Source organism: Amblyomma americanum, chromosome 8 (assembly GCF_052857255.1).
Source record: "Amblyomma americanum isolate KBUSLIRL-KWMA chromosome 8, ASM5285725v1, whole genome shotgun sequence".
Classification (NCBI taxonomy): Eukaryota; Metazoa; Arthropoda; class Arachnida; order Ixodida; family Ixodidae; genus Amblyomma; species Amblyomma americanum.
In genome coordinates this window covers 26524689-26541555 of record NC_135504.1, presented here as the reverse complement: position 1 = coordinate 26541555, position 16867 = coordinate 26524689, and the positions used below count along the sequence as shown (strand labels likewise).

The following is a 16867-nucleotide window of genomic DNA, read 5'->3' as shown; positions in this document are numbered from 1 at the left end:
ATGTCAAGAGAAACTAATTACATGCATTTTATAGCAAGTTCCCTGCAGCAAAATTCCTTGAAAGCTCTTAGCAACAAGTTAATAACGTGTTACGTAAGTGCACAAGAGCTTGTTTCACATTAAATTAAATTACATATTTGGAATTAGCACGAAAAAAATGTTTTGTTTAGATAGCTCTTGTGGCATGGTGTTTAGATAGCGGTTGTGGCATGGTGTGAAAATTTTCGGAGTCTCTATTGTTGTGGACGGTATAAAGTCATACTGATTTGAACTCCTGATGCCTTATGATAAAGATTCCCAGCCCTGAGTGCACATTAATACATGTAGCTAGAGTCTCATCAGTGGCCACCCAGTTGCACTTGCCGCTTGTATACCAATGTTCAACTGCCAAGGCAGGGGCTGCTTACATCTAGGGGTGTGCGAATATTCTATACTTTCAAATAGCAAATCGAATATCCTCGTATTTGATTCACTGCATGAATCATATAGTCTGCTTTTAAAGTTATTCGAAACGAATCGAATATGTTTTCACGTTCTCGACCCACCATGGTGGCTCAGTGGCTTTGGCTTTTGACTGCTGATCCCAAGGTTGTGAGTTCAATCCCAGCCACAGCAGACACACCAATATTCTGTACAATGTCAGCGCAGATGGTCTAAATTAATATGGAGCATTCCACTACAGCGTCTCTCATTACTTCAGGGGGTTAAACCCCACAATTTACAATTTTCAACTTTTCAAATGGCTCTTGAGTAACTGGAAAGAAGCATGAAAAAAGCTCGACATAGTTTTCGTCTACAAATCTTTAAAAAACGGGGCCCACTTCAACACCACACAGCATGCTGCTGCGATCGCTATGTGCAGGATGGAGGGTTTGGCTCCACGACGCAGCCAGTTTATGTAGCAGTGTTGATAATGCTCATACGAGGCATTTAACATTAAGCAATGCGGCAAGGCTTAGGCAAGTTTAGCAAACCCAGCCTTGACTCCCAGTCTATGGTTCATACATAGCTCTCGGCCCTCTCCTCTACTGAGGTGAGTTGCTAGTTTGTGCACTATTGTAACCAGAAGCAAAAGATAATATTCTCATTCATATGACATGACGGTCATAGGGTTAGTGTGCTAGTTTCATGTTCCGTGCCCCCTTGTGTGTTGAACCTTTTGACAGCTATAACTTACTAATTTTGTATAAATGTTTGCTCAAGTACTGAATATTAATCAAAAATATTCGATTCGTATTCGATTCAGGGTTATTGCTGTTAGGTTTGTATTTGATTCGGCAGCAAAGCTACATTATTCCTATTCGATTCAGTTTTGAAAGACTGCTGTTCGCACACCCCTGCTCACATCTTCTTCTTCTATGCGAAAGAGGCGAAGGATTGAAAAGTGTCGTCACCCATCCACCTCCCATACCTCTCTTTGCCCTCTGATCCCTTCCCTCCTGTAAGAAGGGAAAAGTAGGGGAGGAATTTTGCTGGAAAGCCCCTGACCTCCCCATCTCCACACGTGTCCCTTTTCCCCCTCTGTTCCTGGGATACCTGTGCCCCGTCCCCACTGCCACACATCGCTCCTCACTTGCTGCTTCTCTCTCTCTCGGTCTTTCGAAAACTCACACGCCTCTCTCAGCCTGTTGTCGTCGTTGTCGTACCGTCTGAGAATGCTGAGCGAGACCTTTGGTGTTACAGTAGAGTTGTTGCTGCTTCCACTCTGCCGCTTTCCTGAACTTCTCCTGTTACCCGTTTTATTTTTTTTTCTTTGTATTGATTTTGCATTCCCCTGTTTCTGGCATTTTGCTAGCTGTCAGGGTGGGGTCATCTGTCTCACTACTAATAGTTGGCTTTTGCTAATCTCCCTGCAACCGAGGCTTTTTTTTTTTCTCAAATGAGCACCGACACTGGGATTGGTAGGCACGTGAAGTTGGGACAGTCGACCGTGCGCACTGTGTTGATGTGCATCACCTGAAGCTAGTGTGCGCTTGGAACCTTGCCACCTGTCTAAGGAGGCATCTACAGCAAATGTTTATCCCCATTGTACCATACAGGTGATATTCGCACTGTAGGCTTGTTTGGTGCAGGTCTTGCATTGTAATCATGTTTCGAAATGGCCGCACTTGTTTCTCGGTTTAAACCTTGGCCTGTTTCCGTGGCCTCAGCCTGGTGCACTTCTCATTACCAATCAGCGTAGAGTACTTGCAGCTAGTTGATTAGAAAAATACTACTTGCCATAGTGGCGTCTCTTATACACCTCTGGAAAAAAGACTCGTCTTCAACTTTTGCTTGCCAACTTTAAAGGAAGAAATACATTTATGTTGTGCACTGACGGTAGGGGTAGTCACTTGTAAGCCAAGACCGGAAAACCTAATTAATATTCATTTTAAGGGGGGGTGCAAAGCTTTGAGGTATCGAGTGTTGAGCATAGCACCAGAATGCTATGGTATTCCATTTTGGGAATTCTCATTTCATGGCATTTGAAGGCTAAAATTTGACGTAGAGAAAAATTTTTTGCAGAGTTTCGGGACTTTTAAAAACCAAAATTATGTTTTCCCAGAATTGTTGGGGTGTCCCAGCTGCTATAAGGAACATGACCTGAAATACGGAATTCTGGGTCTAATGAAGGGAATTCTCAGATGCGGCATGGAACATCGCTGCCACACCAAGGGTTTTGTTGAACAGTTCTGTTTTCACTTTGTCCATGTTATGACTGCTCGTCATTCACGAAAAGTGATCCCACCGCAGTTGGTTGTCTACTATACCTTGTGTGGATTTGAACTGAACTGGCCCCTTAGCGTTGTTTGTCCTCGTCAATATACACCTTTAGTACTGAGTATGCTGTGCATGTCAGTTTTGAAGGGCCCAGCGAGCTCTGGCTGGCTGCACGCATCCCAATGTTGGTGCTCATTTGTTTGGTGCATTGAGCTTTTCTGCAGTGCTGTTTGTTTGGATCTGCTTTAATATAAGCTAGCTAGACAGGTCAGAGTCTTTAGTTTTAATCTTTGCCACTGAGACTAATGCGCACATTTCTGACTCCCATGCCTTACTCAACGGTTGTGGCTTGTATGGCACTGCAGTAGTCTTGCCTGCTTTGGAACTGTACTGTGCTCAGCTCTGATTGGGAAGGGCTGCGGTGAGGGCAGTTAATGCATCAACTCTCATAATATGGAGCTTTTATTTTTAAATTTTTAATTTTTTTTCACTGCTTTTGGAGGGTGCATTTCATTGTGGTGGTGCGGAGCGCTGCTTCGTTTGCGCAAAGCGGGGTAGTTGGGGAGTGTAATATAATTGCAGTTTGTAATGCAATGCTTAGAGCACACCGAATTTTCGTTTTTTTTTAGTCTAAGCCTAACACGCAGTGAAAGATGTGAATTTATCTCACTGGAAATCGCCGCGTACTTTATTGGGGATTTTTTTTACATTAGTGCCAGTGTGCAGTCTTGCCAACTTCAGCAGTAATTGCATTGGTTTCTCAGCAAAAATTAGAGCTGTTTGTCGGGCTTCTCTTCTGGCTTCGTTGTCCTCTTTTGACCAAACCATATATTTGAGGTCTTTTTTTTTTTTATGTGCCATCCCCTTTTGACCCGTGTAAGAACCACGATTCGGGTGTAACCAGCGCAGTTCAAGCCACCCATGAGGAGGCAGGCTCCGTACCACCTCAGCTTCTGCAGCCCTCCTCCCCTGCTTGGTTTCCGCCTTGCTCTAATAGCTCCCTGTTGTCTGTCAGTAAACGCACCTCCCTTTTCCGCTGCTGCGTTGACATTACCACCTCCCACGCTCAGTCGCTACCTCTGTTCTGCCTTTTCCTGCCTTATCCTCGCCTTGGTTTTTTCCTCGCTGACACAACAAGTTTCGGCGCTTTTGTCATGCAACTGGTGGTGGTGGTTTGGCATTGCCTATAGAGGAGCATTTGCAGTGTTAGTTGGTTATGGTCTCTGTATTTTTTTTTTCTCTATTTCTTTCTCCTTGACATGGCCTTGCTACAGTGAGACAGTTCTTGACCTCTTGATGACCCTGCCAATGATCTTTTTTGATGACACCTGTTGCATTGAATGAATCTCAGCCGAGCCGCTCTGAAGGCGATCTCTCCGAGTGCACCTGTCTCTTCAGCTCGCCCCTTGACAACCTAATAACGTTACCGTTTTCTAAAACCCAGAGTCTTGATGGATGAAAACCATTTTTTTTTTTATTATTTCCTAGCTTTGGTTCACCTTCTGCCCCAGTGGTAAAAGCTTGCCAGTGGTCATGCTTGCACCACGCATCGGCACATTTGGCATTGTTTGGTTGCACCAAGTCGTCTGGCCGCAGCAATGTTTTGTAGCCTTTTGGGGCCGTGCGGCTCTTTTTAACTTGGAATGCCTCTGACAGGCGCACTGGTCTGCTTGGAGTTAACAACTGCACAAACTCTGAAGCATGTACTGCATCACTTTTCTCTGAACATGTGGGCAGCTGCCCGTGTAGTCGTTGACGCAGTCTACTCTCAGTAATCTGATCGGGAGTGTGGAAATTGGTTCAAATCATGTAGAGCTCTAAATAACGGTAGCCTTCTTTAATGTACGATGTTTATAAGGCCAGGCTGTCATTTCAAGTAAGGCAGAAGTTAAAGTTGAGTTCTAATTAACGAGCATTCTTAGTAGTATGCGTTGAAGTAACTTCAGAGCTTGTGCAGTGGACTTCTCATTGAATAATCTTATTTTTTGTATTCACTGCATTGGCATGCCTCGATTCGTAGGTAATTTTTTTCACCAATGTCGTTATTCGTGGAAGAGAGAGAGAGAGGGCGCTTGAGTTTTAACGGCGCCTTGCTGGATGTTGACAGATCACCTGTATAGACACATTTGTATGCATGGAGTAACAAGGTTTATTTCGGGAGCAAAAACTGCCTCAATTTTCAGGTGCTTATTTGGGATGCTGTGCTCACTTCAGGCTGACTAGGTGCTGTAGGTTTAGCGCTTTAGATCGTAGCTTTTCATGGACGGAAAAAAAAAAGGAAACAACGAAGCAAGCATGTTTGTCGCTTCTGGTTGCCTGTCATGGGTCTGTGGCAGAAGGTGAAGCATTGCGAGCCATTCTCGTTTTTAGTAACCGTGCAGTAACCGCACTTTCTCATTGCTCTGCACTCTTTCTTACCCTTTTTTTTTTCTTCTTTGCATCACATTGCCTCTAGAAATACACTGGTATTTGTTGCTGAAAAGTGTTTGTGTGTGTATGCCCCCGTCTTGCAAGCTGTGAAAGTGTCTGCTCTTCGGAGAGGTGTCTTCAGCTGCCCGTTCACGCTATAGCAGCAAGGTGGCGGAGGTTGTCTGTGTGGGCCCCAAAAAAACCCCTCGCCCGAGAACTAAGTTGTGGGCGGACGCTGCACGACGGGCCTGAAACTCTGTAATCGGCCAAGACCTGGCCTTCTCCCAAGCTCGTCTCACTGTTGACTTTGAGAATGGAGCGGGCTGCATGATTGGCTTTCTGTACAGTGTTGCCTATTCTCGGCTGGTCACTTCTCAGGGTTAGCGGTGACTTTAGTTGAAGACTGTAGAGTAACGCTTTAGTGTTTCTGTGCACAAACTAATGTCACTAATTGTTAAGTGTTATCACCTGTTCCTGAGCAAGAAAGGTTAGGTTGGTTCAGGATGCCTGGCACAAAGGAGCAGCTCTTTGGAGTATCTCTATAGTGCTAGGACGTTGTATACAAGGTAATTTTTTGCCGACATCGCTGGAGTTAGTACCTTTAATTATGTGCCAGGCATTAGTGAGACATGTACCTATAGTACATGTGTGTGTGGGTAGGTAGATACTTCTCTAAATCTTGGCAAAAATTTAACCGTTTCTGGCGTATCCAGGGCACAAGGATAGAGAAAGTGGCTATTCTAACCCAACTACGTGCGCCTCCTTGATAAGCTTTTTGCCTGCACCTTAACCTTGACTGGCTGCCGCTGATCTGACCTCAGAGAAAGGGATGAAGGGTGCTTAGCAGACAACACTCTGCCAGCTTGCTCAAACTGAGCTTGTTGTTTTTCTCTCTTACTTTCGTGTGTATTGTTTTTTTTTTTTTTTATGGTGCACGGAACGCAACCAAACATGCCTAAAAACATCACTGCAACAATAACGCAAGGACATGCGAACCGGTCCGGGCCTTTGGGTGACTTGCATTTGAACGCCGTGGCGCGCGGTGGCGGTCGCGGCTCAAGGTCTGCTGGAGTTTGCGGGGGTTGCAGATGGCCGCGGTGCTCGGAAGTTGCATGGCTTTCATGTGCCTTTCGTGTTTCTCAAAGCTTACCTTAGGCTCTAGGTGCATCAGTGCTCAGAAACAGCAGTGACAAGCTCTACTCTGCTCATGCTTTGTAGTGCCAGGGAATCGTTGAAAAACTGTGTGGGGTCAATTGGCACCATCAGCATTTAGGGTAATGAGCACCTGTTATGTGGACCCTTAGCAGCTCTTGTGGAGGGGTATGACTGAGCAGTGTATAGTTCTTTGCAAAGGGGGTGGAAAATAAAGGAGCAGGTACATAGGCTCAATAGTTGGTCTTTCTACCGTACCTCTGTTTGATATCTGGAGGGCTAAATGATTGGTGGTTCTGATGCAATCTAGCCGCTTCTGCCGGGGGAGAAAAAATGACAGCGAATAAGTGTAAGGGCTGCCAGCATCCCCTGGGAAGTTGAACTGCTTGTCACTGCCTGTGCTCCTCCCGTCGGCACAGCCTTTAGTGAGTGGTCACCGCTTGCGACCCTGAGCCTGCGACCCCGAGCGCTTTGCACCTTGCACTGCTTTGTCGTCCGGGGAAGGTTTGCCAGCGGTGGCGGGGTGGGGGAGGAAAGGGAGGGAGGAAGAGGGAAGAGGCCCCACTTTTTCCTCCCACTCCCCTCCTCCGGCGCCTCCGCCGAGTTTGTTGCTGCATTGTGCGCGGGATTTTTTTTCCTTCCAAGGCCCGGCTGGGGCGCAGGCAGTCCGTGCGTGGTGGTGCATGGTTGATCTTTTTGACCTGTGGACAAAAAGAAAAAAAAAATACCTCTGCTGTCTGGAGCGCTGCCCCTCTTTGCCTTTTGTTCTTTCTTGCATGCAGGGCTTCGGTTTTGTCACGTTCGCAACTAGTGCGGATGCGGACCGAGCACGAGAGCAATTGAACGGCACAGTTGTCGAAGGCAGAAAGATCGAGGTGTGCATGGACGTCTTTTTTTACCTACTTCTCCGGCCAGTTTGCCCTGCCTCTGTCTCTATGCTCCTTGTTCTCCCCCAACCCAGTCTTACCCTTTCCTCTTTTTTTTTTTGCCCTCTAATTGTTGCCCTTAAACCTGTGACATGTATGCCAACCTGCTGCCTGACTAAAAACCCAGATGTCCCCTGTGCTCTTCCCCAAATACCACATGCCCCTACCCAACCCATCCCAAAGACGCACAATTCACATCCCCCATCTTTTTTTGCCCACACTCCCAATCCTGTTCTTCCAGTTCCGCTGCACAGGTTGCAGTTGTTCCCTACTTTACTTCCATATCACACCTTTACATCTTGGATGGGTACCTGTTGCTCATCCCTTTATCATGCCCCCTCCCCTCTTCTTTTTCCCCCTTTGGGGTCATCCTGCTGCCGTCTTCCTTTCCTGCCCAAAGCACTTCCGTGGAAGTGGTTGGGAAAGTGTCACCATGTGTTTCTTTTTGACTGGGTACACAGAGTGTTGCTGCCTAAGCCTAGAGAAACCTACGGAGGGTGTGCTGCTGTTCGCACTGGCTAAGCCTGCGTGGAACTATTGTTCCTCTCTGGCCTTCTTCCCATTGGCAGAAGGTAGAGAGCTTGCCAAGCCAGCAACAGGGAATGTGTACCTGCTTGTATTGGCCAGAACTTTTTCTCATAAATTGTACGTAGAGAAGATCCATTCGCTCTATAGGATGTTGCTTAACTTGTACAAAATTTTTGATGGGAGAGGCTAGCCAGGCATGCTTCCAGGCAGGCTTGGTCCAAAAACGAGCCGCATGCAAACTCTGGGGCAGTGTGTGTGTTATTTCTGGCGCGGGTGTGCGCAGTACTTGCCCTACAGTGGTGTGACTTGTGACCTTTCGTTCCTTCAGAGTGTGTCGCCCACCTCCGAGGCTTTAGAGGCCGGCGTTAGCTAAAGCGCTGGTGGGAAAAAAGTTTGTTTATTAGGTCAAAGGTAAGACCTCAGAAAAGGCCTCTCTGCCCACTCGCTCGAGAGAGAATGTTGCTCGCCTGGGAAAAACAGAATTACAAAAAAAACCTTCCTGCAAGTTTCTGAGAATGAGCGCACGGTTCACCTCCCGCAGGGCCCCTACCCCTCACCTGCTTGCTGCGCGAGCCATTTTGGGGTTTCAGTCTGTATTGTTTACTTTCGTCATAGGATGTCATAGTCCACCAGTGTAGACGAACCCGTTTCAGGTTAGTGCAGACAGGTTGGCCTCGGGGCATAGTCTACAAATGTAGACAAACCTCACTCTTAGGGTAGCGTGAATAGGATAACCACAGGACATTGTCCGCAAGTGTAGACAAACCTCAGTTTCAGGTTAGTGCAAACAGACTGGCCACAGCGGGGTATAGCCCACAAGTGTAGATCAACCTGTTTTTAGTGAAGTGCAGTGGGGCTGGCCAGTTGGCATATTTGCAAGTGTAGACAAACCTCAGTTTCAGGGAAGTGCAAGTGGGCTAGTCACAGGGCATAGTCTGCAAACAGAAACAAACTTTCAGGTTAGTGCGATCTGCAATTAGCGACCTTCTAGGCTTTTGGCCACTTAGTAAACTTTCACTTAGGTAGCGATTGCAGTCATCGTTGGGAGCTTAAGAGGTGGCTTGCATCCTAGCTTCAGTGCTAGAATTATACATTCTCTCAGGTAAGGAAATGTTTTGCACTTGATTGTGCTGATGTCTTAGGCAGCTGCTGATTTCAATATATGAATGCTATTCATTAATTTGTGGCGGGTTAGAACAGTATGCTTATCACTGCAAGGCTACATTGAGACTTCACAGAAGTGTTGATTTAGCATTTAGCTATTCTAGAGAGCTCGGGGTCATAGTTTGCCCATTTGTTGGTTTCTACGGTGATGCAGCTAGTTTGGAATTTGTGGGCTCGTCTTTCGGCCTTCTTCGGCACTGTCGCGGACACCAGCTTCAGCAGAGGTAGAGGGTCAGTGAGTGTGGGACCAAAATGGCGCCGTCAGCAGCAGCAGGGAGGGTGTGAGTGGGGCCCCCCTCCTTTTTGCGTCTGCAGCTGTGCCTGGTGGCTGTGCATTGAACCAAACACGCTTGTGCTCGGCTCGGGCCAGAGTGCGGGGAGCTAGAGTGGTTGCTGGATGAATAACCACACCAGAGAGCATTGCCTGCAGCACGGCCCAAGTCTTCTTCTTCTTCATTTGTTCTTTTCTTCTCTGCTCCGTTTTTTTTTCTCTCCTCTTCTTCGAAGGGAACCAAACCAAGGAACGTGTGCCTCTTGCTTGCAGGCTGTGCCCTAGAGCACGGGGACGGGACAATCCCCAGACAGACTCTGCCCTCTCCTTCTCGCAGCCTTGTTTTGTGTTACTCATCAGACATGCCGGGATTCTTTTAGACTTATTCTAACATCATAGGCATGTGCGCATGGGCAGCTACTGGAGTGATTGTTAACTCAAAAGCACTGGCAAGCATAGAGACATGCGGGCGAGCCTTGGCTTTGACGCTTGTCCAGAGAGAGACCTCAAGCATCCACACAGCACCTGCAGGTTTTGGAATCCATTCAAGCTCTGACGTGTTAGCATGCAGCACTAGTCTGTAAATATTTGTAGAGGTGTTCATGTACATAACTACAGGATGTGCAGGTTATTTTTTTTTCTGGCAAGTTGTCCAGCTTTGGGTACAGCTCCAGGTCACTAGAAGCTTTGCGAGCTTTGGTAGCATTCTAAAGGTTGGCTTTCTTACTCTGGGAAGCTTATATCTTGAGCACTCCTTGCCATGCTATGAGCCTGCTCTAGTGTAGTCTTGGGAAGAGAAAGTTGTTCTGGGCATCGGGGCTACTTTTAAGTGCCAGTCATGGCGTGCCTTTCGCAGCGCGGTACCTTTATGGCTGTGGCATCTGGCAGCTAAGTTCAGTCTCGTATGCTGCTCACGGATACGCGAAAACACGTGTATTTCTGCATAGAACTTTGTATGGGCAAAGCTAATCCAAGTCCTTCCGCTACTGCATGCCCATAGCCCACAGTTTTGGCACATAAAAGTGCATTGGCCATAATCATTAAGCGACAGGTGAGGAGTAGGGTTGGTTAGGGAACACAAGCTAACCCATTCAGGTGCCGTCTATTATTTGGATTAAAAGGAAATTTTTTGGGGCTAAATAGTATGCCCATGCCTCAAGAAAGCCAATTCGTTAGCTTCATAATTTCTTACAAACTGTTAAAGCAGTTTGACACTGTAACTGGATTTATGAAAGTAGCACCGTATTGATTTCATTTTGAGTTTTGATCACGATGCAAGAAACTCAAACAAAAAAAAAAGAAATTGCCATCAGCCGTGCGCACTGTTTTGTGCATTACTTTTTGCTGCATTCACTAGTTGGTATGGAAAAGCACCCTATTTGCAAGATGAAAGAGGGTAAATTTGCCCGTAACGAAGGAACCTGTGCAATGTGAAGCAAACTCGCAAAATGCTGACAGTTCACAATGTGTACAATACGGTACAAAATGCCTTAATTGTAGCACATGATAGACAATGCATAGTAAGTGATATCATAGCATGGGGTAGGGCATTTAATGTGGAGGGTTGCAGGTAACTTGTGGTCATTTTGAGGTAATGGAGTGGATTCCGATGGGGAGGGGGGAAGTGTAGCAGGGGACGGCAGAGAGTCAAGAGTACGGGTGATATTAGTGAATTTTTCAGGGATAAGGTGGTTGCATCAGGCATAGGGCAGGGTTGCCTGTGGACTAAGGGTTGCTTGAAGAGCTTTGGTGACCGTAGCTAGGCTGATGTTCGTGATGTATCATAATCGTGAGCATAGAGAGGTCTGCTTGATGGATGGGTTGCTCTCTGGTCAAGCGCCAGGACTGGGCAGGGTCTGTTGGGTTGGTGGGAGCACACCTCTGCGTAGTTGTGTGTTGGCTGCTGCTGGTAGAGGCAACATGGGGGGTGCAGCCGTGGTCTGATGTGCCTCTCTAGTCGTGTGTGCAGCAAGTGTCTTTGTCAGTGCCTGATGGAAAGTGTCTGGTTGTCTGGCTCCCCCCATGAACGTCTCGGGGACTAACTTGGCTGAGTCTTTGGCTCCGTCTTTTTGTGCAAGAATGGGCAGGGCACGTTGTTTGGCTGTCTTGTTGCGAAGGCTTGAAACAGCCTAAATGAGTTTGAGTGAGAGCTTCCTGTGTGTGGTGTCCAGCATTTCTGCTTTTCTTTTATGTTACGGCATTAAGGCTGGCGTCGTACCGAAACCCTGCCGATACTAAAGACGAAGTTCGCTGATTAGTAGAGAGAGGTCACGTGGCCTTGTGATGTCATCGCCACCGAGTTGTGATCAACCTAGTTTCTAGAAGCAACCTAGATAAAGAATTGAAATCAGAACTCGGGGGGAAAAAAAATTCGATATTCAAATTTCGCATATACAACTGCAAAGAAACTGACACGCACGTAGACAGAGAGAGAGGGGTTGCAACAGAAGCTGCGACAAATGTAAAATATAATGCTATAGCATTCCGCTTAAGCGTCTCCATAGTTTGTTTGTTTTTCTTATTTGCCATTCAGTCTGTGGCATGTCTCTGCTGTCATTAAATGCACTCTTGTGTCACATCTTCTTGGCAGATGCAAAATTTGGTGCAATACTTAATTCCTGTAAGCTGCAGTGTAGTAGTGTCGTAAGCTTGGACTGTAGCTGCATTTTGTTATTTTATGCCAATGGCATTTAATTTCACAGCACATATCATGTGTAGCTGGACCTTGTGGCTTCTGGTGAACTTTTGGCCACCGGGCTTGTATGCCAGAGCTTAGTCAGCAAAATATAGGACACGATGTTTCCCTAGTGTTGGCCGAAGAGCACAGTTTCGACACATGCACGAAACATTCTGAAAGATGCAGTAAGAAATTGAACTCTTGTTATTAAAATACAATGCCCTCTCTCGCCAAAAAGCCGCAGCTTTATGCACAGCCTCGTTTGTTTTTGGCCTGATGTGTGGCCGGCTTGCAGTCCGGCCCGCCAACCGTATTTCCTGGTATCATCCGCCGACACAAGCGTGGCTGTAAGCACATTTTCAGCGATGTTTGTCTAAAACTTTGGGGCTAGTGGGACAGTACATACTTTCACTGCCATCATGCTCGTTATACCGTGTATGCCTTCCTGGACCAAGTGTCAGCTGCCATTCTACATTGTTCCAGTGTGCGACGAGCCACGCTTGCTGTCAGCTGAAGAAACCGTTGGTCTTTTCTACTCTTTCCTGCCCTTCTTTCTCATGTTTTTGCACTGGATCACCTTTTACGGCTCCTTGCTGAATCTCCTGGAAACCCTCGTCTCCTTTTATCTTCGTTGTTCTTCCTGTCTGGCTGTTGTGCATTTGTTTGATGCCAAAAAGAGTTCACTGCAAAGGCTGCGCTGAGCTAAAGATCTGCTGGCACCTGTGACAGCTTTTGTTGAACCGGTCACTCGTCTTGACTTGTCCGCTACCACTGAATTAATGACAGTGTAGTGCAGAACACTTTTTTTTCTAGAGGCCCGTGTACTTTGCGAGGTCAGTGCACATTAAAGAACCCCAAGTGGTCGAAATTTCTGGAGTCCTTCACTACGGCATCCCTTATAGCCTGAGTTGCTTTGAGACGTTACCAAACTACTTTTGCAGTGCAAGGCTTTACTTGTACAGCAGAACAGAGCTCGTTGCATTGTGGCCACCTTTTTCACTTAAAGGAGGCAGTGTTCAGGAAGGATTCTGTTCTTTCAAGTTTTGAGGCATCAAATGTATTTGCGTAGTTTCCTAAAAGTTATTCATCTGAGTGTTGTTTATAGACTACCCCATTACACAGAAAGTGACGTTTGAAATTGCACTGCCCAGCCGTATAATGCTGATATAGTTCTGAAGCTTAGATGATTGCATCGTTTGTACCCTGCTAGCTAGCTGTGCCTCTTGGCAGTATTTTATCACCAGCATTCATTGAGGCTCAGCTTTACATATGGAACTGTGTCATTAACGGGGACATTCGGTTTCTGTCCAATATTTTGTTGCTTGGCAGTTTTTGAGGTCCATGTAGGCCAACACATTCTGCACATTTGCAAATTGTTGGCTGGTGCCAGTAGTCTGCTAGAGCAGCGCATCCTTTCCTTTGCAGCGTTTTCTTCCTCGCGCAGTGTTTTCTTGAACCTGTACTTAACTGCGATGCGAATGGCAGAAGGAACGCATTCAGAATGGTGATTCGGGAAATGTGTGAGCATAATGGGAGACTTGCAGACTAACCTCACAAATTTGTAGTGTGGCAAGCATGCATTAAGCTAGTGCCAGTGCCTCTCCAGATCACGCTTGCCTCCGTCCCAACTGTAGCCCTGCTAGAACCAGTCACTCGAGGGCATTGGGAATAATTGGCCATGTGCTGCAACGTTAGAATGTACTACATACATGCACGTGCGATTTTCACTGAGATCCAGCTATTGGGGCAAGAGAGTAAAGATGGTTGGCGCAGGCATTTTGTGTGCATGGAGGGAAATCTGTTTGTTGGTTTAACTTTTGTGCCGCTAGTTAAAGGTGAGAAGTTGGGAAAAGTTAATTTGCCACGTTATCTGTGATAGTTTGTGCCATGCAAATATAGAATGCAAGTAGTTTGAGGGGTGGGACAAAGTTGAAGTAGTCTCGACGAATTCGTCTGATCTAGTATTGTAAATGATGGTCGAGTTGTGGCTTTATGGGCTTTGTGTCAAGTAGCTGTTTCTTGGGAATAGTACGTCGACACAGTTGCAAGACGGAGGCAGGTCTGATGCGGAGGCACTGGCAGCAGTGACTTCCCACATCGCATGCGGAGTACCTTGCAATGGTTTGCACGCTGTGGGGGTTTTTGTTCTTCTGCTTGCTAGTGACTTTGACTGTCTTGCCATCCAACGTGTTGTGCTTGTGTCGGCTGACAGATCTGTTCTTCCCACGTCTAGGTAAACAATGCGACAGCGCGGGTACAGACCAAAAAGACGCCGACAATACCCAACGGTGAGCAGACAGGTGACGCAATTTCCATATTTCAACCAACCCGCTGCGCGGCTTTTGCTGTTGAAGGGCAGACTTCATGCTGCACTGTACACTGGGGTCAACTTTCAAGCAGTGGGAGCGAGCACTTTGTGAAAAACTAAATGAAAAAGAAATTGGGAGGGGTATTTGGAGCAACTTTATTTTAATGAAAGCCTGTTGCTAAAGATATTCACTAAAGTTTCTGAATCCCCTGGTGTTCATGTCTCTCTGTACTTGGAACAGTTTGGCATGAGAAAATATGTTAACTATGCTGACACTTTTGCACAGTTTCGTGGTCCTTGAAAACAATTCGTATCACAAATGCCTTTTAATGAGTGGATTATTGTTGTGCCTTATTTCTTTTTTATAAAATCATTGGTCTGTATTTGAGGTCCTTTGATTATAGCACTAATGTGGTGACTTGATCCCCGATAAAAAAAAAAAGGTATGAAGTCTGTGACCATACAAGAATATTATCAAGCTATTGGAATCGTAATAACGGATGTTCTTGTCCAGTGCACTAATGCGTTTCTTGCATGTGTTCTTTTGCCCCGTGGTTTCTGAGAAATACTTGGCTCAGCACTGTTCTTTTTTTCTTTTTTTTTACTGTCAGCTGCTTGCATGACGTCTGTCACCTTGGCTTTCTAGTTTGCAATAGCCATCTCTTGTGGCCAGTTTTGTGTTTTCTCAAAGAATGAGGAGTCTTTGTAAAACAATGCGCAGTGTGTGACAATGTTTCGTAGTGATGCATGTGCCAACTTGCGTGTGGAATGTGTTGGTCCACACCACCGAATGTGGCGGTGAAGTGGCAGTGACCTGCCTATGCCAGATTTTCTGTCCACATGGGACACTTTGTCCCCAAAGGGCTTACTCCTAAAAAATCTCTTCTGAAGTCTACCTGGCTACACTTTGTGGTGTCGCGCATTAACAGCGCACTTGTCCATTTACGTAAGACTCCTCCTTCATTACTTGCAAGTTGCAGTGTGTGTGCAGCTAGTGTGTGCAGGATTGGAGACTCCATTTTAGCAGATGAGTGGGTGCGCAGGCAGGTGGCATCGTATCGGGGGAAAATGTTATCATCGCAAGTAAAAAGGCAGTGCGCGCCGAGTTTTGAAGCAAGCCTCCTGCAATGCAATAGGCCTGTAGGGCTGCGCTCTTGATGCATCTTTGTGATGTTGAATAAAGGTGATTTGATCAGAAAATGGGAGAGGCCAGGGACGCCTCAGCCTCCTCAAACCTACAACGAAGAGAGGAGATCGCTACTCATTTTTTTTTTTTTTTTTCACCAAGTTCATCTACTGATTGCGGGTTAGACACAGTGAACAACTAGGTAGTGTAGAACTGTGAACAGCGCTAGAGAGATGTCATACAGGTGGAGAAAAAAAAAGCAAAAAACAAAGGTTTACTGGCATGGTGCTTGGAAAAACAAGGGCTTGAAATCATGGACAGTGGTTGTGGGTCACGTATTTAGGACCCGTGGTTTTAAATTTTGCTCACTCTGTGTCACCTTTGAGTCATTTGTTGAGGGTTAGTAGCATGAAAGCCTGAACATATAACAGTGGAAACAGCAAAGGGACAGGGATCAGGCTGAAAATAGGCGTGTTTGTACCATTCTCGCATTGGGAGGTATGGTCACAATGCTGCACCGACTCCATACACCCCAAAACTTTCCAGCTGCCTGTCAGATACTGCAAGTGTGCAGGTGCATCTGAGTTGCGAAGCTCTAACACTGTTTCACAGAGGGTAGAGGAGTACTCCACTAATGCATGCCCTTGCGGCATTTCCTGTCGGCCACCGTAACTGGGCAAGTGCAAAGGGGGGGCCGGCCTCTCTTTTGCACAGCTGTGCAGGAAGAGAGGGCCTTTGTGTGATATCTCCTCTGAATCTGTGCGCGCGTACACGTGTGTGCAGTGGCCGCTCTGCGGGGCGTAGCGATCCAGCGGGGCCGAGCGCGAGGCGCGGCCGCGGCCCCCTTCGCCGCCGCCTTTGCCCGCCACCCGTCTCCGCTCACTGCAGCCGCTGCGGCTGCCTCGGCACTCCACGGTTACACTCCGTAAGTAGTCTTCTTCCTCTCAGTTTTCTGGGCATTTTCGTGACAGCAGCAGTGCTGTGCTGCTGCTGTTGCCCTCCGGTCAACATCATCCCCACTTCTTTCCTAATCTCGTCTCCCCAAATTACCCTCTGCCTCTTCGTGACTGCTGTGGTCCATAGCGACCAAACAAGAATTGGGAAGAGATGAAATATGGAATGCCCGCTATACCTGCTCGTAATGTTTGGCTGCCTATCCCCACTGAGGGAGCAAAAAAGGACAAAGTTGAAAATAAGTTGAGCGCACCATGTCATTGGCAGGCAGTGAAATGGAAGGCACTATAATGCCCGTGGGCTGTGCGATGTCAGCGTGCGTTAAAGGTTGCCTGGTGCTCTAAATTAATCCGGAGGCCTCCTCCACTACCGCATACTGCATAGCCCATGTGTTGCTTCAGCATGTCAAGCACTGTGGTTAATAATTTACAATTACAGCGACAGCTGTTAGGTACTTGTCCCCGGCTTGCACTTTGCCGTCGGCGTAACCGGTTGACGCGTTAATGACATCCACACACATTAACACACCCACCGGTCATTAACGCACTCCCCTTACATCACGGTCAACCTGGGTCGCTCAAGCGTACGGGTGGCTCTGTTTGGAACAGCCGCCTGCCGGTGCAGGGGTGCACCACTTGACCACCACACCGGC

At 47.0% G+C, this 16867-nt stretch overlaps 1 protein-coding gene across 12 annotated transcripts in view; it reads left to right on the top strand.

Annotated features, from left to right (window-relative positions):
* Positions 1-16867, top strand: part of LOC144101188 (RNA binding protein fox-1 homolog 2-like) — a 437474-nt gene that overhangs the window by 406491 nt on the left and 14116 nt on the right. For 5 of the 12 annotated variants that reach the window (XM_077634247.1, XM_077634253.1, XM_077634244.1 and 2 more), the window contains 3 exons: positions 7044-7136; positions 14061-14127; positions 16045-16186. In XM_077634247.1, coding sequence (XP_077490373.1) covers positions 7044-7136; positions 14061-14127; positions 16045-16186 — 302 coding nt within the window. The remainder of the gene's footprint in view (positions 1-7043; positions 7137-14060; positions 14128-16044; positions 16187-16867) is intronic. The other 7 variants (XM_077634248.1, XM_077634254.1, XM_077634245.1 and 4 more) reach the window with 3 other exon arrangements.